The sequence below is a fragment of the Narcine bancroftii genome, chromosome 10, assembly GCF_036971445.1.
Source record: "Narcine bancroftii isolate sNarBan1 chromosome 10, sNarBan1.hap1, whole genome shotgun sequence".
Classification (NCBI taxonomy): domain Eukaryota; kingdom Metazoa; phylum Chordata; class Chondrichthyes; order Torpediniformes; family Narcinidae; genus Narcine; species Narcine bancroftii.
In genome coordinates this window covers 45,426,441-45,446,500 of record NC_091478.1, presented here as the reverse complement: position 1 = coordinate 45,446,500, position 20,060 = coordinate 45,426,441, and the positions used below count along the sequence as shown (strand labels likewise).

The 20,060-nt window shown below is 43.5% G+C and overlaps 1 protein-coding gene and 1 long non-coding RNA gene across 8 annotated transcripts in view; one reads left to right on the top strand and one right to left on the bottom strand.

The window, feature by feature from the left end:
• mypn (myopalladin) overlaps window positions 1-20,060 on the bottom strand; it is a 301,418-nt gene that overhangs the window by 86,989 nt on the left and 194,369 nt on the right. For all 4 annotated transcript variants that reach the window (XM_069900832.1, XM_069900830.1, XM_069900829.1 and 1 more), the window contains one exon: window positions 16,931-17,258. In XM_069900832.1, the coding sequence (XP_069756933.1) occupies window positions 16,931-17,258 (328 nt within the window). The remainder of the gene's footprint in view (window positions 1-16,930; window positions 17,259-20,060) is intronic.
• Window positions 1-20,060, top strand: part of LOC138744518 (uncharacterized) — an 83,105-nt gene that overhangs the window by 14,735 nt on the left and 48,310 nt on the right. Inside the window, exon 3 of one of the 4 annotated variants that reach the window (XR_011345598.1) lies at window positions 1,877-2,053. The exons of the other annotated variants lie outside the window; for them this stretch is intronic. This is a non-coding gene — a long non-coding RNA (uncharacterized lncRNA). The remainder of the gene's footprint in view (window positions 1-1,876; window positions 2,054-20,060) is intronic. 4 annotated transcript variants of the gene reach the window in all.

Genomic DNA, 20,060 nt, shown 5'->3' with positions numbered 1-20,060 from the left:
CATCTTGCTCATACTTTGATGAAGGACTCAGGGCCAAAACTTTGATTTTGCATCTTTATCTTTGCTCTATACAGTATGCTGTTTGACCTGCTGTATCGCTCTGGCTTGTGTTTTAAATTCAATCACTGGGTCTGTAGACTTTAACATGTTAGAAAAGTTGCCATAATAAAAATGAAATATTAGAATTGGCTCATTCCCAAAGGGAAGATGAGGTGTTTCAATGAAACATTGTGGGTGGATAAAGGTTCACCACACAAGTGTGAGAGAGATTCCAAATGACGAGCAATTGAAATCTCATTGTCACCCTTGTCGACTGAGCAGAGGTGTTCTCAAAATAGTTAGCTGATCTGCAATCAGTTTCTCCAGTGTAGACCACACTGTGAGCACTGAAAGCAAACAGTTAGGTTGGAAGAAGTGCATATAGTTGCTTCACCTGGAAAAATCACTTGGGTTCCTAAGAGTGGGGAAAGATGAGATAAAATCCAGGTGTTGCATCACCTGCAGTTGCAAGGAAGGTATCACGAGAAAGGGAACAGATTTGGTGGAGGCTGAAGCTGAATAGAATCCTCGGAGAAAGTCAGTGTTGTTGAGATAGTTTTTGGAGTCTGAGGACACAATGAAATTCCTTTTGATAATGCTCCAAAGCATTGCCTTTGTATATTTTCATATGCAAATACAAGATATTGTTATTGTTCCCACATTATTTTTTGGGTTTCTTGTCACTGCCCTGAATGTCTCCTCAAAAGGGGTTAAACATGCAAGTCAGATCCACTTCAGGACTAATACTCATCATTTCCTAGTTCTGTCATTAGGCTGGTACTGCAGTGGTGTGCGCGCAAGCGCAGCGTGAAGTACCGAGCCAGCAGGCTGTGAGCTTGTTAAGCACAAATATGAGTTTCCCGCCACAGCCATTAAGACCCTCTGGACCCCCGCTGCGCACGTCCCAGAACTCATGTAATGCTGATGTAAGTGCGTACGCCTACTTCCGGTCTGTGCCAGAAGAGAAAGACCCGCGACGCCATCTTTTCCGCAGCTGCTCCGCTGACCACATGTGACAAGTGGAGCCAGTTCACCGCAACAAACATGCGTGCCGCCACAGTGTAAGTGATAAACATCCTCTTAAAGTGCGATTCTAAATAAACTGTTGCCCTTTTCAGTTCAGCTTCAACAGAAACCCAAAGATTCATGGCCAGAGTTTGAATGGGAAAGTAATTATACGATAAAACACACAGGGCTCCTATGGATGCTGCACAACCTGGTGAGCTTCTCCAGCATTGTACTACAGTGATGGCATCTTCACGCTTTCCCACTTAATTCCAACTGCTGCCACATTGATTCAGCTCATTTAATTTAAATCAGAGCTTAAATGGGGAAAAATTGGGGGAAAAAAACTCAAGTACAAGCGTATTAATCCCAGATGTATTTTTGATCCCACCTCTTTCGCCATGTACAGCCAAGGAAGTAATCAGCTACCTTCCCCCTAACGACTGTATGAAGTTAGCTCTTTTCATGCAGCCAGTATTAATATTTTCTTTCTGTCTCTGTTCAGCGTCTTCACAATTGATTCTGATAGCTCACTATTAGCTAAAGTTCCATCGTCCAACATTTTAAGGACACATAAATCATAATGAAGTGTTTAAACAGATTCAGTAAGTAATTACTTTACTGTTGTACTTGTTTTTATATAGCCAGATTGCTATGTGCTGGGTAACTGAGCAAACTATGTTTGCATCTCCTCACACAGCACTGTGCTGTCTCCCACAAACCTCTGTGCATTTTGGTTAACAGAATCTGCAAAGCTAAACAGATCTTGAATGTGCCACAGATTTTAACAAACTAACTTTTACTCATGTTCTCTCCCCCTCCTGCAAATTAGAAAATTGTAGGTTCATGTCTTGCCTCGGAAGCAAAGAAGGCTACCTAGAGAAGACAGCAGGTAGTGGTGGACAGCTGTTATTCAGGCTGAAGGCCTGTGACCAGTGATGTTCTGCAGGAAACCGTGTGACAACCCTGCTGTTTGTGATACTTGTAAATAACTGGGATGATAAAGCAGGTAGGTGGGTTAATAAGTTTGCAGATGAATCCAATATTAGTGGAGCAGTGGTTATTAACTAATATAACAAGTTATTTATGCAAAGAAATGACAGATGGGGTTTAATGCAGTCAAGTATGAGGTATTGCAATTTGAGAGGTCAAGCTTAATGGAAATATATATAATAGCAGAGAGATCTGGACGTTGAGGTCCACATCTCATGGAAGTATTGGAAAGGGTTGAGGTTGTCATGACAGAACTGCCCCCTATCTAGTCAGAGGACACACCGGCTGCCAATCAAGGTTTGGTTCTGTCCCACCCATTAGTGCACACCTTGCTGTTGTACCCATGTAAATTATCTGGACTGGACTCTCCAGCTTGTCTGTATTTGGCCTTGGGCCATTGGCCGTTGGATTAACCCTCCCGGCACCGAGCCATTGATCCCTGCTAACATCCTGGGCTGGAACCTCCAGCATTATAAAGGTGCATGTGTTCTTCATTCCAGGCCTAGAAATTTGGAAGGGCACTGGAGAAACTGTTGGTAAGATGTGCACAATTAAAAGGGTTGGGAGCATTTAATTAGTAGCTTGTAGCTTAGAGCCGTGCCTGCACTGAGTAGAGGGGAGGTGGGCCATCATAGTGATTTTTCCATCATCATTGTATTTACTAGTTCATTGTGTGTGTGTGTGTGTGTGTGTGTGTGTGTGTGTGTGTGTGTGTGTGTGTGTGTGTGTGGGGGTGTGGGGGTGTGCTTTGTTCCATGCTATTTTCCCCACATTCATTATTAATTGTCTGCTATTTCTTTCTCACGGCTGCTGTAAACTGTGTATGCCAATGCAGCATCAGTTACCATTTCCCACACTTGCCTTCTGAAAATAAAATCCTTTCCCATCAAAACTGTGTTCAGAGTTCTTGCCTTTGTTTCCTCACTCATAACAGGTGTAAAGAAGGTGCATGGTATGCTTGGCTTCATTGGGCAGGGCATTGAGTATGAAAGAAAGGAGGTCATGTTGGAGTTGTATAAAACTTAGGTTAGGCCGCACTTAGAATATTGTGTGCAATTCTGGTCGCCTCATTGCAGGAAGGATGTGAAGGCTTTGAAAAGGCAATGGAAGAAGTTTATCAGGATGTTGCCTGGTTCAGAGGGCAAGAGCTATGGGGAGAGCGTATTAATCCCAAATGTATTTTCTCTTATGCTTAAGAGGGTGAGGGGCGACCTGATGGAGGTATATAAAATTATGAGAGGCATTGATGAGGCAGACAATCAGAATCTTTTCCCCAGGGCCAAAATGTTAGACATGTGTTTATGATACGAGGGGGGAAGTTTAAGGGTGATGTGCGGGGCAAACCTTTTACACAGAGTGTGGGAGGTGCCTGGAATGGGTTGCCAGGGATAGTGATGGAAGTGGATATAATGGTTGTGTTTAAGAGCTGAAAGAGATGGAGGGAATCGGGGATATCTACCAGGCGCAAGCAGCAGTTTTAGTTTGATTTGAACATCCTGTTCTGCACAGATATGTGGGCCAAAGGGCCTGATCATGTGCTGTATAGTCTCTAAGTTAACAATTCTAAGAATTGATGAGGCAGTCTTGATGGTGATTGCTTAAACAATTTTCTTTCGTTCTCCGTGTTTTTAAATGTAAATTTAAATTTACAGCCCTTTTGGCCCACGAGTCCATGCCACTCAATTACACCCAATTTACCTTCACCCCCGGTATCTTTTGAACAGTGGGAGGAAACCGGAGCCCCTTGGGGAAACCCACGCAGACATGGGGAGAATGCACAAACTCCTTACAGACAGTGCAGGTTTCGAACCCTGCTCCCGATCACTGGTGCTGTAAAGGCGTTGCGCTAACCATTAGGCCAACCTTGCTGTCCATAAAAAAATTACATTTACAAATACTTACTTTCTCAGTTCTAACAAAGTCTTGTATCTAAAACATTGACTATCTTTATCCGCCTGCCCTGATGAGTGTTTCCATCATTTTCAGGTTTTAATTTAATAATTATGCATATTTGAATGAGTGATCTTCTATTCTTCTATATTCTAATCAATACGATGTCAATCTACTCAATTTTGCCTCACAGGTCACACCTGTCACCTTGCAACCAATTCAGTGAATTATCATTATATTCCCTTAATGTCAAGAACATCCTTTCTTAATCAATATGACTTGAATCTCAGTAGTAATCTGTACAATTGCAATAAGGCTTCCTTAGTTCTTAGTTCTTGTTATAAACGGCTAACATACCATTTGCCCTCCCAATCGGCGGTTGCACCTTCATACCATCCTTCAGTAACTTATGTACAGACACCCCCAGGTTGCTTCCAACATGAGCATTATCCATTCTTTCACAATTCCTGCTTTTCTGCTATGTTAAACAAAGTGGATGCCATCGCATTTCTCCGCACCAACTGCCATGATCTGACTCATTCTCCTCATTTGTACTTTTGTCTCTCCAGACTCTTTATATCCTTGACCATATCCATAATCCCATCAGTAAACTTGAAAATGTAACTTTGGTCATTTCAGCCCTGGCAGTGACATTCTACAGATGGGCTTTCTGAATATGATAAAGTAACTCTTGAGAAACATTCAGGTAAATGTTAAGCTCAAGATGTTAAAGGCAAAGAATTAACTCAGCATAGAGATCAGCTAAATGGCAAAAAGGGCAGTAATACTGATGTTGGCAGGATGCTGATAGTGGGGCCCCGCAAATATCACGATTCAATTCATTGTCATTGTAATAAGACAGTGTCATGTTACATGAAATTGCTTTTGCCTGCTGTAAGGCAGACAGATTCACCATCAGCAGAAATTGCCTGAAGTGCCTCTTACAGTCAGAGAAAGAGAAGCAAATGAGAGTTCCCCCAGAGTCACTAAGTGTCCGGAGATTCACCTCCCGTGCTTCCGCAGCACGCAGAGTCTAGTCCAAACCATTGGCAACCCAGGCTCCAGATCCCAAGCTCCAACACGGTCAGGGACCCTTCAGCACCTTCGGCACCCCCTTGCATCCTGGGTCTGATACCTGGTACCCCTTCAGCCAGTTTTGAGCCAGTCTCCAGCAGTCTGTAGCCTGGTGCGAGTCTCCTGACAACAGTCTCCAGCAGCCCCCAGCCTCCATGGTTTCCTTGACTCGAGTTTCCAGCAGCCTGCTGTGTGTCTTGGTCTTTCAGCCACAGAGCCCCCTCACTGGTCCGCCGCCGTGGTCACCATTCCTTGGGTTGTCTCCTCTGCTTCTCCTGCTCAGATGGGTGCAGGGGGGGGTGAGGGGGTGTGTGATCTCACTGTTTTCTGGTGCCACGTGCAGTCCTCCACTTCCCTGGAGTCTGCAACCCCTTGTGGCCTGCTGCTGATCACAGGCACCGCCATCTTTAGCGCAGACCCTGCAGTCATGGGATTTTAAATAAAACTACCATTGGCTCCTTTAACTGGCCATTTAAAGCCTGTACAGAGCTGACAACAGTCTGACTGGGTGGTTGGACCCCGCAGGAGCACAGGTCTTGTAGGGTTCTCATGATGCTTTCGCTGGGAGAAAAGGTCTGGTGATAGAACACAGCCCTATCTGACTCCTCGCTTTATTAGCTGATATTTACCAGTCTCGTTGTCTATCCATAGGGATGCACTTTGTTGCCAGTAGAGATTCCTGAATCATCTTCGATCTTAGACTTTAGAGACAGCATAACACAAGCAGCAGTTAAAAAAAAAGCTAAAAAGAAATGGATGACAGAAGAAATTCTGAATCTTATGGAAACAGAAGAAAATGTCAGGAAAATCGTCTCCCTGCATGCGCCAATAACAACCAAGTGCAAGGAAGCAAAAAAAACATGGCTTTAGGACAAATTTGAGAAGACCAACAACGGGAAACGTGTGCACCATGAGATTGAAGAGGTCACAAATCTGAAGAAAAGCGGGGTAACAACACGATGTATAAAAGCAAAAGACAGCTCTACAATTATGGAAAAAGGAAAAATAACACAAAGATGGTCAGAATACATCAAAGATCTATACGACGACAAAGACCGAGAGGGCAACTTTGATATTGGCAACAACAAGGGCCCAGCAATAATGAAATAAGTGGAACAAGCTATGAAGAAAATGCAAAAGGGAAATCATCAACATTCAGGTTGAACTGTATGAAGCGCAAGAAGAATTTAGTGTAGAGAATATTGAATAGAATATATAACAGTGGCAAAGTACCAGAAAATCCATTAAAGACAGTATTCATTGCACTGCCAAAGAAACTATATGCAACAGGGTGTGGACAACACAGAACAATTAGTTTAATGAGCCACATCACAAAAATTCTACATAGAATTATCTTTAAAATTAAACCTGAGATCAGTGTCAAAGGCAAGGGAACATCAAACGCCACTTATATTCTCAGGAATATTATCGAAAGGTCAACAGAAGTACAAGAAGACATACTTCTGTTTTATTAGGCCGTTTTTAGACTGCAAGGCTGTGGTATTCCTGTAGATAGGACCCGTCTTGGGAAGCCGATTTGCGTGTTCATACATAGCACAGAAAAGCAGGCTCTGTGGCTCTTTTCACCCTGCAAGCCGGCTTCCTGAAGCAAAAGAGGCGATAGTCCTGGAGCGCTACACTCCACCACTGGGACTACCTCCCTTGGTGGATCGGAGATGGGTAAATTTGGACCCCCTCCCAATCTGCCTTTGATTTTTTTTACACCGAATTCGAAAAGTGGATAAAACCAGATTTTGAAGCTCTGTAAAAGGGGCTCTTGACTACACAAAAGCCTTTGACAAAGCAAAACACTAAGTCTTCATGAAAGTACTTAAAGATAAGGGACAATGTGAGAATTCATCCTGTCTGTGCGAAAGGAGACAGGGAAAGGAGAGACGATGGGGGAAGAATGGGGTGGAGGGGGTTTAATGAAAGCTAGAGAAGTCTATATTAATGCCATCCAGTTTGAAGGTTCCCAGTCAGAAGATGAGGTGTTGTCCTTCCAATTTATGGGAGGTCTGGCAGTGCATGAGACCATGGACAGACATGTCGACAAGGGAATGGGATGGAGAATTGAAATGGGAGGCCACTGGGAGATCCACTCTATTGCAGCAAACAGAGCTGAGGTGCTCAACAAAGCCATGTCCCAATCTGCATCCAGTCTCTCCAATGTGCAGTATCAAAACATCTGAAGCCTATCATGTTTCACTCAATTAATAATGAGAAACAGAAAGAGCGAGAGAGAGAGAGAGAGAGAGAGAGAGAGAGAGTGCAGGGAACTGAAGGCTGGACAGTTTAACATCTGTCATAGAATAAAAGAAGCCATTATTTCAAAGTAACAGAAGGGATCTTATAGACTTTCAAGGCAATCAAGCTGTGAATATAGTTTCGTGAAAGGGAAATAATATTTAACCAATTTTTGGTGTTCTTTGAAGTAACAGGGTAAAGGAGAACAAATGGATGTACTACACAAAGATTTCCAGAAAAAACATTGACAAAATGTTCACTGATGCCAGTACAGCTCAGGATAGATTTTAAAGTTCTCCAGTTTGTTTACAAAGCCATTAATGAACTAGCCCCCTCCTACATCACCAATATCCTAACTCCCTACTCCACTTCAAGACCCCTCAGATCAACCAATTTAAGGTGCTTGGTTGTCCATGCTCAAATCGCAAACTCAGAGGAGATCGTGCCTTCACAATAGCAGCTCCCAAACTGTGGAACAAATCAGCCCCTTCCTTTAACTCTTAAACACAGGCTGAAGTGGTATCATCATTTGAGGTGATTGTTGATTGTTACCATGTTTTATGTACAAATCTAATCCTCAGGTACCCGTTTTATACTACACTTTAAATAGCTGCTTAAGTTAAGATGTAATTTATGATCTGTTCACCACTTTGGTCAACGTGAGTTGTTTTAAATATACTATATAAATAAACTAAACTATTGCATCAAAGGTAGATAAAAGTGAAATGATGTAGGATGTAACTGATTTATATAGAGAGAAGACTGGGTAGAAAAAAAGGAGTGGGTATTTGGGTCATTTTATAGATGGTAGCAATGGGAACTGTTGTGGCAAATTTTTACAACTAAAAAAAATTGACTTGGATGAAGACATCAAAGAAAGGTATAACTTCTCAATGTACTTAAGTGGAGAAGATGTTTTGAGGCCATAAAAGCATATAGGTAAGTTAAGTCAATGGGATATGACCTGTAAAATGGACTATAGTGTGGAAAAATGTTTTTTTCCTTATTTGTTGGCAAGTATAAAGGAACATGGTGGAAGACTGCAAAGAAGGTGAATTTGAGTCACCTAGTGCATGATGTGCAGACACAGCTGGTAATTAGGAAAGTTAACAGAATATTTTTGTTTATTGTTGGGGAATACTGTATATTTTGGCATATAAGATGACCCTTGAAGCACCCGAAAACATGCCAAAAACAGGCCAGATATAAAATTCTACTCAAACTACCACTCGATTGGTTCCTTAACCCATCCTAAACAAATTTTTAAGATTCAGGAATATTCAAAAGAAATTTTTATTTGTTTTAAAAAAACCCATCCAAAATCATTCAAAATCAACAATGATCGTCTGATGCAAAGAACTCAGCAAGTCTTACTGTTTACATTTTACATTCCATCGTTTTATCGCCTCTCATATCGAGATTCATGGGGGTTTCGTCCACGTTTCCAATAATTTAGAATGGAAACTAGAGTTTCTGCCACTGACCTATAAGCTGCTGGAAACTGATAACTTTATGATCGAGATATTTTGGTAGTTTCTGAGCAATTTTTGTTTTTTGTCGTATTACCAGATTTTTCCCGTTCATGGAACTGCTGGACCAGCCGACTGCACCTTTAAGATCTCCACTTCAGTGCACAGGCTCTGATTTTATTTCTTGTGACAATGTAGCTATCTTGCCTCTGTTTGAGTGCCCATTCTGCAATGCGATTTTCCAACTCTGGCCAATGAATGGATCCTCTTCTCATTGAACATTGTTTTTTCTTAGACCATCTTCATTCTTTTCCCACTCTCTTCTCACCTTCTCAGTTATGTCCAATGTCCTCACAGCAGCTCAGTTGGTCGATTCCTCGGCCACTTCAATGACTTGCAACATAAAACTGGCTTCATACTTTCCTCATTTTGCTGGAGACTCCATGACAACACCCACCTACTGGCCACGCCCATCAGCTCAGTCACTGCCCATCAGCTCAGTCACTGCTCTTGTTAGTGGGGAGGGTTTTGCCTGTGATGTCCTGGGCTGTGGCAACTACATTTTGGAAGGCATTAGTGTCCCCATACCAGACCGTGTTGCAGCTGGTCAGCACACTTTCCATCACACCTCTTTAGAAATTTGCCAGGATTTCTGGTGTCATACCAAACCTCCACAAACTCCTGAGGAAGTAGAGGCGCTGACGTGATTTCTTCACAATTCCATTGGTGTGTTGGGTCCAGGAAAGATTCTCCAAGATAGTAACTCAAAAGAACTTAAAATAGCTCACCCTCTCCACCTCTAATCCCCCAATGATCACTGGATTGATACCTCTGGCTTTTCTTTCCAAGTCAATGATCAGCTCCTTAGTTTTGTTGACATTGAATGCGAGGTTGTTATTGGTGCAGCATTCAGCCAAGTTTTCATTCTCCCTCCTGTACGCTGACTCATCCCCTTCTTTTACACAACCCATTACCATGGTATCGTCGGCAAATTTGTAGATAGTTTTATTCTTGTACCGAGCCACACATTCGTAAAGTGAGTAGAGCAGGGGGCTAAGAACTCTGGTACTGATGGAGATTATGAAGGAGAAGTTCTTACCAATCCTCACAGATTGTGGTCTGGAGGTGAGGAAATCAATGATCTAATTACCACATCACCCTTCAGACAGGGGCTGATCTGCTTCATCACCAGCCTTTCAAAACGCTTCATCACTGTCGATGGAAGGGCTACTGGTCAATATTCATGATGGCAGATGGTCAATGTCCCATCGGTTCTTGGGGATGAAAAGGTCAAGAGCAGAAAACTTGCTGGAGCAGGGTCTCCAAAGAAAAGGAGGCTTGTTGGAGATGAACAAAAGGATTATGAGTGAGGGCAGTGGGGGGGGGGGGGGCTGGGGGGGGGAGGAGTAAGTAGTGGAAGAAGCATTCAGTATCATGGGAGACTATAGGTGTATCTAGGGTATGGCAGCTATGGCGTGTGTCCTGGCCGCCACTTGAAGGAAATGCCACTGAGCTGTTCTTCCAATCCCAGCAACCTCCATCCACATGCATGGCAGGGATGACTGCAGCCCCTCCCCTACGCGCTTCCCATTGGCCGGTCTGGCGCTGAACTCAATTTCCTATGGTTTTTTTGGCCCATTGATCATCAGGTGGCCAGTCATGCACATCTGCTGTCAAGCTACGCCACATATGACCTGGGCAGAGCTGCGAGCAGGTAGGGTGAGAAGAAGCAGCAGCAACAACAGTGTGAACTATTCCGATGCATCTGGTACCATCACAGCTCGGAGTAAAATGGCAGCCTGCCCTTAAAGTGTGGTTGCGTCTCCGAGGAGAGAGGGAGGGAGGAAGGGGGAGCAGAGGAGCGAAGATGCGGGATGGCTGTGGGTTCATGGGTGCTGCTGTCCCTAGAGGTGATGGAGTCATGGTGGCTGAGGAACTGCACCGTTTGGCATTGGTCTTGGAAGCAGTGGCGATAGAGAGAGTCCACTATGAAAGGGGATCTCCATACAGTTGGGAGTTGAGGAATGTGGGGGATGCTGTAAATTTGAAGTATCATGCCAGGAAGTATGAAGATGTCATGGAGGAATGACCTTTCAGTGTTGATCCTGTTCTGCAGTTCTGCTGGAAGCAGATCCCGGAACCATCCTCCAACGGAATTATTAGGCATCATTTTGTTGTGAAAATAGTAACGAGGTATGTTTAAGTAAATCAAAATGAGAAGTTTGCCTTGATTAAATCCGTAAACACCATCAATTTGATGTACTATAGTCATTTGTGTGTTGTGTTAACACTAAGTTTAATGGCTTAGCAATTTGGTCCAAACATTAAGTTGAATAATATGACAGTTCAGTTCAGATACGAGCTGACCTGTCAGCTCAGAGTGGGGAAAAGCAACTGCCCAGCCTCGTGTTGCCAGTTTGCTGCTTGGACCCCATCACATGTTGGGCTTCCACTCTCATGAAAGCACGGAACTCTGAACGATGGTTCAAGAACTTAGCGAGTGATCCTCCATGTGACATCCCCCAGAACCGAAGTATTGGAGGTGGTTAGGGTGTTGAGTTTAGGGCAGATTTGGTTGTGATGTCGGTCGCCCTCTGTGGCGGGTTATGCCACCTGCACTAGTTGGTCAATGTCCAAGTGTGCCGGCTTGAGATGTCCATGGAGTTAGTCTCAGGTCTGCTGCCCATGTAGATGATGAAAACCATGGCATCATTTTGCAGTACTCTGGAGCGCCTTTCGTATGGCTTTTGCAGAGGTGTACAGTGGGAATCTCGGCGAAGGAAAATGTACTGGCAATCCTGGAGGTTGGGTGAGACATACGAGGTTGTGAGACCGTGTCAGGACATTGAGCCTGGAGAAAGTGTGCCCACCTTCTCATGGAGGCACATCAACATGGTTGTGGGCGGGTCTTGATGTCCATGCACTGCTGGAATGAAGTCCCCAGGACCATAAACAGGGAGCTGTACACTAGCTCGGTCAAGGAAGTGGCCAGGTTCTCCTTTGGGGCAGCATATATGCCCAGCATGATCCATGGCCATTCATCCATCCAGTTTGGGCCTGTGAGCCGTGCCTTGAGGGATGCCTTTGTGCACTGGTGAAAACGTTTCACTATGCTATTTGTTTGCGGGTGGTTGGCTGTTGTGCAGTGCAGCTTAGTGTCAAGCAGCTGGGCCATTGCTGACCTCAGCCCAGAAGTGAACTGCACACCTCTGTCAGAGGAGATGTCCACTGGCAAGCCAAAATGGGCTATCCAGTCAGCGGTGAGAGTGCATGCACAGATCACAGTGGAGGTGTGAATCTGTCCATGATGGTGAAAAGGTGGGTGACACCTCTGGATGAGGGCAGAGGTCCCACAATGTGGCCATGGATGTGGTTGAAATGTCGGTGTGTTGGGGTGATGTTCTGCAATAGAACCTTGAAGCGTCGCTGAATCTTGCAGGTTTGACAGGGGATGCACACTCTGGCCCAGTTCCCGACCCATTTGAACAACCCATGGCACGTGAACTTGGATGCACTAAGTTCCTTTGTTGCCAAAATGGAAGGGTAAGCTAGGCCGTGAACCATGTAGAAGATCCGGCGTCACCAGGCAGTGGTGATGATGGGGCTTGGCAGTCCCGTAGAATCATCGCAGAGGAGTGTGGTGTCAGTGGGCCCAAATCTCATATCCTCTAACTTTAGGTTTGAGATGGCAATGAGATAGGTGGGCGTCTCTTCACCTTCTCGCTGGGCGGCCACCACGATTGTGTAGTTGACACGAGGCCAGAGTGTGGGTGGCATTGATGGCCGTACGAGATAATGCATCTGCAACCTGGTTGCTCTTATCTGCAATGAGTTGAACAAAAATCGTGTATTCCGAGATGTAGGTCAGGTGGCGCTGCAGTTGGGCTGACCAAGGATCTGATACTGGCAAAGGCAAACGTGAGTGGTTTGTGGCCCGAGAAAGCTGTGAAATCCCTGCCCTCGAGAAAGTAGCGGAAATTCTGGATGCTGAGGTAGAGAGCGAGGAGCTCCTGGTCGAAAGCCCTGTATTTCTGCTCGGGGAGACTCAGGTGATGACTGAAAAAGGAGCTACCATTGATCAGCTCTATGCCAGATGCATTAACTGTGAGAGTGGTCAGTGCATTGGCCCGTGGATGTACCAGCATGGTTGCCTCTGCCAGCGCTTCCTTGGTGTGGTTGTGTCATCCCAAAGGAGATCTTTCGGCTTGTTGGCCAGGACCTTGAAAAGCGGTTCCATTATCCTGGCTGCTGCTGGCACGGATCGGTGATAGACGTTGACCCTGCCGACAGATTCTTGGTCCCTCCACAGTAGAGGGTTTGGGAAACTTGCGAATGGCCTCGACCTAGGATGGGAGTGGGTCCGCTCCGTGATGGTTGATGTGGTGGCCGAAGAAGTTGATGAAAGTGAGACAAAACTGACACTTGGCAAGGTTCATCGCTAGGCTCTGCTCGACGAGCCTCTGATAGAGCTGTTGGAGGTGTGTGGAATGTTTCCAGCAAGAGCAGCTGATGATGAGGATGTCGTTAAGGTAGCTGCGAAGTCGAGACCATAACCTACCGTGTCCATAAAGCTTGGGCAGCGTTCTTGAGGCCGGAAGACATGCGCAGGAATGTAAAGAGCCCGAGTGGGATGTCATCTGGATGGACTGGAATCTGATGGTAGCCACAAACCAGGTCAATCTGGGAAAAATACCTTGGCACCATCTAGGTTTGCCATGAAGTCCTGGATGTGAGGGACAGGGTACCGGTCAGCTGTTGTGACCTCGTGAAGATAGCGGTAGTCTGTACAGGGTCTCTAGCCCCCAGACGTTTTGGGGACCATGTGAAGTGGGGATGCCCATGGGCTGTCTGAGTGGTGCACTATGTCCATTTCCTCCATCCTGCGGAACTCATCTTTGGCCAGATGGAGCTTGTCGGGGGGGCAGCCTGCGTGTGTGAGCATGGAGTGGCAGTCCAATGGTAGGGATATGCTCACTCCTTACAGTCAGTGCTAGATTCAAACCTGGGTCTCTGGCACTATAATAACCTTGTGCTAACCCCTATGCTAAACGTTCAAACAAATCAGTTGTGATTTTACTTAATGGTGAAGCAGGATTGAGGGAGCAAATGGTCCACTTTTGATTTACTGCTACAAGCCTGATGGAAGTCTGCTCTGTACAAGTGCCCAAGCCATCTGCAGGCCATGCAGGCATGATGAAAATTCCGCAAAGTAGGATCATGTTTGTATTCACATTTCAGAGGCTGAGAAGATCTGGAAGGAAAGATGGACTGAAGAAATGAAATAGTTCACAGTGTGGATTTTAGTCCACATCATCTTGTTTTGTGATCCTGAAACAGGAAAATATGCAGCTATGCTTTGCAAAACACTTATTTTCAAAATATGGTAGCGAGAACTTAATTTGTAACTGAAAAATCATTGATAAAAATAAAATCTCCAAGCCAAACAAAAGTCAGGCAACGACTATTGAAAGCAGCATCAGTTGGCAGAAGCCAAAACAACTGTGCCAACCAACCTTCCACTTCCAAGAGTCATCATAAATCCTTTGAAGGTTACAATTCCCGAAATATCTGAAGGCAGCTTTGCACATTTTCAGATCCACAATAAGTCACTGAAGCATTACTCATGAATTGAAAATAAAAATTTGACCAGATGTGAAATAAATACATTTTTAAGTCTTTCAAAAGGAAAAAAAAATCATGAAAATCGTGATCGTTCTTGAATGTCAGGGTGCAAATAGAAGTGAATTGCCTGACGACGAATCACATAGACAGCAATCCTCGAGAAAGCTCACCCAACATTGCAAAGCTAACGTCTATGCTCTGGTCTCCAAACATTATGGTCAGCTTTGATGTCTCCAAATATTATGTTTTTAGTAGATTTTCAATTAAATGTATTCAAAGTTGCAGAGTAAATGCTTTTTAGTCAAGAGAATGGCAGTTCATTCAGCAACCCTGCAATTTTGAGAGTGGTATTCAGCAAGGCATGAGATAAAACCAAGGAATTGGTTTACAATGCAATATTGATTGAACTACATTGTGGGTGGGAAGGGAAGGTTGAGAATCATTGCTCTAGACCCAATTGTTTCTGAAATATTTTGCTTGAGAAAAATTGTCACCGGCCCATTTCATTTGGAGTTATGAAATCGTGCACATAATGAGTCAATTAGGTACGATTAAAACAGTGGTTTTCAACCTTTTTCTTTCTACCCATAGACCACCTTAAGCAATCCCTTACTAATCACAGAACACCGATGGCATAGGGAATACTTAAAGTGGTCTGTGAGTGGAAAGAAAAAGGTTGAAAACCACTGGTTTAGAGGGATATGGGCTGCATGGGTGGATTGCTGGCAAATGGGAGCAGTTTCGGGCAGCATTGACATTGGACCTTTTTCCATGCTACTCAACTGTATGGCACCCATTTTTGTGTTGGAATCAACATGATTCTTTCAGTCTGATTCACTATTAATCCTCACCCTCAATAACTTCTCTGACTCATCCCACTTTGTCCAAGTCAAAGTGATAACCAGGGTACCCACATGGGCCCCAGCTAGCCCTGCCTTTTTGTTGGCTGCAATCCATGCTACAAGTCTTCACAGGCAAGGCCCCCAACTCTTCCTCTGCTGCATCATGGACTACTTTGTTGCTGTCTCATGCACCTATGATGAGCTTGTCGCCTTTATCAGCTTTGCTGCTAACTTTAACCCTGACCTCAAACTCACTTGGTCCATCTCTAGCAACACCCTCCATTTTCTCGATCACTCTGTTTCTATCTTGGGAGACAAACTGTCAACAGACGTTTTCTACAAGCCCACCAACTCCCACAACTACCTTGATTATACCTCTTCCCACCCTGTCCCCTATAAGGATTCCATTCCATTCTCCCATATCATTAGAAATTTCATCCTCCTTCTACCACCATCAACTTAGCCCTCACCCACATTTCTTCCATTACCCGCACATCTGCTCTGGCCCCCTCCACCCTCACGTGCAACAAGGACAGGATTCCCCTTGTCCTCACCTACCACCCCACTAGCCTCCACATCCATCATATCATCACCACTTCCACACTACACCATCCCACCACCAGACATATATTCCCCCTTCTTCTCTCTGCTTTCTGTAGGGACCATTACCTCTGTGATTCCATTGTCCACTCCTCCCTCTCCACTTATTGCCCCCTTGGCATCTACCCCTGTGACTGCAGGAGATGCTCCACTTGTGCCCACACCTCCTCCCTCACTACTATTCTGGGCCCCAAACAGTCCTTCTAAATGAAACAACACTTGTGAATCTGCATGGGCCATCTACGCCATTTGGTACTCTTGTTGTGGTCTCCTCTACATCAGAGAGACTGGATGCCGACTGTCCACCACAATAGTGTGGATCTCCCTATGACCACCCATTTCAATACCCCATCCCATTGTGTTACTGACATGTCTGTCTATGGTCTCATGCACTGCCGGACTGAGACCACCTTCAATATGGAACAACAATGCCTCATCTTCTGTCTGGGCACCCTCCAACCACATGGTATTAACATCAATTTCTCCGCTTTCTATTAGAAACTCCCCCTCCCTCTTTCTCCATGTCTCCTTTCCTTCAGGTCTCTCTCTTTCTCTCTCTCTCACACACTCTTTCCTTTTCTATCTGTCTCTTTTCTCAGAGCCAAAATCAATTCTCACCTTTCTCCTGTCCTCTTATTGCATTCAATTAAAACCTTTTGTCTGTTGGTCTGTACACCTCCCCCTTCCATTCTCCCCCTTTCTCCCCCCAATGCAGACACCTGCCTTTTTTAAAAATTTGTACCTTTATAGAGGACTCAAGCCCGAAACATCGGAAGTATATCTTTACCTTTTATGGAGGCTACGAGTCCAGCTGAGTTTCATCAGTATGTGTTTTGTGAAAACTATTAGACCAACCCATCTTCCAGTCTTCTCTAATGCCCACATAAGTTCTGACTTGAGACTTATAGTCTTAAAAAAATCACTCCAATAATTTTTCACTGCATTACATTGCAGCCCGTGACTTTTTGACGTCTGAGAAGTGTTAAACATTCAATACTGGAGCAATATCTGTTTAATACAACACTTACAATTATCTAAACATGTCCCAAAAGTACTGTGGAAGTGTCAAGAATATCTCCACTTAAATGCTTGTGTGTTTCTAAATGCCAGTAGTTACATGTGCACTGCATTTACAAATGAAGTACTCACAGTTTTGGTTTGGCAAATACAGGTGGGGGCTCCTTTGTGGGTGAATATGGCTCCGATGTCCATGTATTCTGTTTATTTGTTCTGTTGTGCCCTTCCTCAAATGAAGGTTCACTTCCTCTATCATCTTCAGGTAATTTAAAATGCACTCGCAACCTAGCTTTAGGCTTGTGGTCTTGGTGGTTCACTAGAACGCTCTCCAATTTTGGTTTAAAGGGGACAGTTGGTTGTAGCAGCATTTTACTCGGCTGGACTTGTACATTTGTTGCTGTGGCCTCAACTGTCACTGAGCTTGAAGCATTCAGGTTGACAGCATTATTATCTTCAGTTCCTGTGAGAAAGCCATTAGACAGTTTTTTTTACTGATTAACACAGGATCCAATTGTATAAAGCATTAGTTCTTAGTACACTGAAGATTAGAACTTTGATGAGTTGGGAAATCTTTAGGTTTTAAACCATCTCTTTCTTTTCTTTTTAAAATATTTTTATTGAGGTTTTAAAAATATGGAGTCCATACTTAATAAATGTGTTGGTTTGAAAATCTGAAAGACTCTCAGAAAGCTTGTCTCACTGGTATCCTTTAGCTCCAATATTGTGTGTAATGAGATGGTTCCTTTTTTTTCCAAACATTCTCCTTATTTTCTTTTTCTCTTTTTATGTAGGGTTGGGTGGGTGGGGGAGGGGGAAGGGAGGGAAGGATTAAGTTACTTTATATATACACATAAATATTGTGACAGAGTATATAGAGGCGTTTGGGAGATAAATTGGGAAAGGTTTGTTCGAGCAGGTCACACATAAAAGCTTTAAAACAGAATTTTTGGATGAGCTTTTGCAAGAGGGCTCAGACTCAAGATAGACTGTTATTTGTAAAAGGCAACAGATGTAACAACAGACAGAAGCAGCTTTGTCTGGAAAACAGAACTTACTGTCTTCAAGGTCATGTGATCTTTGCAGGCAGAGAGCAAAAAAAAGGTTTGCTCTCAGAGTTGGAGGGAGTGAGAGAGAAAGAGGAGAGACACAGAAATCAGTTCCAAAGGGTTAAGCTGGCAAACTTTGGAAGATGGCCTGATCAAAGGAGAGGACTGGCTGTCCGGTGTTTCCCTTGGAATAGGAAAAAACAGAAAGGAACTCTGTGGTGACCTGAAAGAAAGAGGTTATCATCTGGAGAACCCTGAAGGGGGCAAGCTTTGTAAGCAAGACACTGGAATGGCTAATTAAAAGGGATGTGGATGTCCTGGAACAAGAAAAACTCTCTCTCTGAAAACCAATAAGAACCCTTCTGAGAGGTAACCATTTACCTGTTGAGCACCAAAGCTTGGTGAACTTTATTAATGTTGACTTCTGTGCACAGCACAAGAATTGCCTGCAACCAAATAACTTTTCTGAACTTACACACACATTACAAACACGTGCGCTTAGAATTAGAAGGGGGTTAAGTAACTTTTCTCAATAGAGAAAAGTTAAAGTTTGATTCTATTTTCATGTTCAAAGATAATTAAAAGCAACTTCTGTTTAAGTTATCCTTTGTCATGGTGCATATTTATCGGTGCTGGGCTTTGGGGTCCTCAGTACTAGTAACACACACACACACACACACACACACACACACACACACACACACACACACACACACACACACACACACACACACACACACACACACACACACACACACACACACACACACACACCACATTTGTATTATTTTTTTCAATGTATCAATTAATTGTAGATGTGGTTTTAAAATTTTTAAATAAAATATAAAAAAATATTTTTATTGAGTTAACAAAATCCCTTTACACAAGATAAATTAATAACATAAATCAAATCAGATCATATACAAATCACATGTCAATTGTAAATTAGAAGCAAAACAATGATTATTACATAACTTATTTCATTCAGGACATCAAATTCTATAATTATAATAATTAAACAATTAAATCATAACTCACACTTTCCAAACATAATATTGAATACAAAAAATACACATAAAATTCCCTTATATAAGATATTTTATACTTCTCTGATGTTATATGATCTGTCATATATGTAGGTAAACTCTTTTTTAATTATTTGTCTTAATAATAAAAAGGAAAAAAAATCTCCCTACTAATCTAGCCACTTTTTCTAAACAACGTTATCTGTAGATATTGTAAATATGAATCGAATAATGGCCCCCAGCCACCAGGCAGGGAATCCCCGAAGCATCCACATCATTTCAGTCCTCCGATATGATAATAAAAAACTTCTCTTTCCAAAATTTTAATTTACCTTGAATTCAAGGCTGGCAGATGAACAAAGAAACTGCTATATTTCAAAAGGTGGGGAAGATTGAGTGCAGGCACAGGAGCATAGAGCTGAGGTGTACAAGGAGGAGGAGAAAGGCAATGGAACAATAGCTACAAGTGTTTCCAGATGTATGGGAGCATACTTGTCTTTCTGTGGCTGCAGTCATGATTCAAAGGTGGTATGTTATCTCCTTTAAGCCAGGTTCAAGGATCTTAATGAGATGCGACTGAATACTCTGGAAGATGGGTAAACAGAAAGAGAGAGTGGTTTCTGTTGGTCTCAGCTATTTGGTTTGAGAAAGCATTGAGCAGAGAGTAGTAGTGGAAGGAAAGTATTCTGCCTGGAGATCAGTGACTCGTGGAGTTTCACAAGTTGCTGTTCTGGGACCCCCTGCTCTTTGTCACCTTTATAAATTACCTAGATGAAGAGACAGAAGGGTGGGTCACTATGATACAAAGGTTGTGGATGGAGATAAAGTTGTTGTAGGTTATAAAAAGATGTAGACAGGATGCAGAATTGGGTGGAAAAGAGGCAGATAGACTTCAATCTGGATAAGTGTGAGATGATGCATTATGGAAGGACAAGGTTGGTTACTTAGGAGTGTGGGTGAACAGAGGGACCTTTGGGTTCAAATCCATACATCCGTCAAGGTTGCCCCGCAGGTTGATAGGGTGTTGGGTTTCATTAATAGGGGGATTAAGTTCAAGAGTAAATCTACAAATCTCTTGTGAGACTACACCTGGAGTACTGCGTTCAGTTCTGGTCACCTCATTACAGGAAGGATGTGGAAGCTTTATCAGGGTATATCCTGGATTGGAAAATATGACTTATGAGGTAAGGT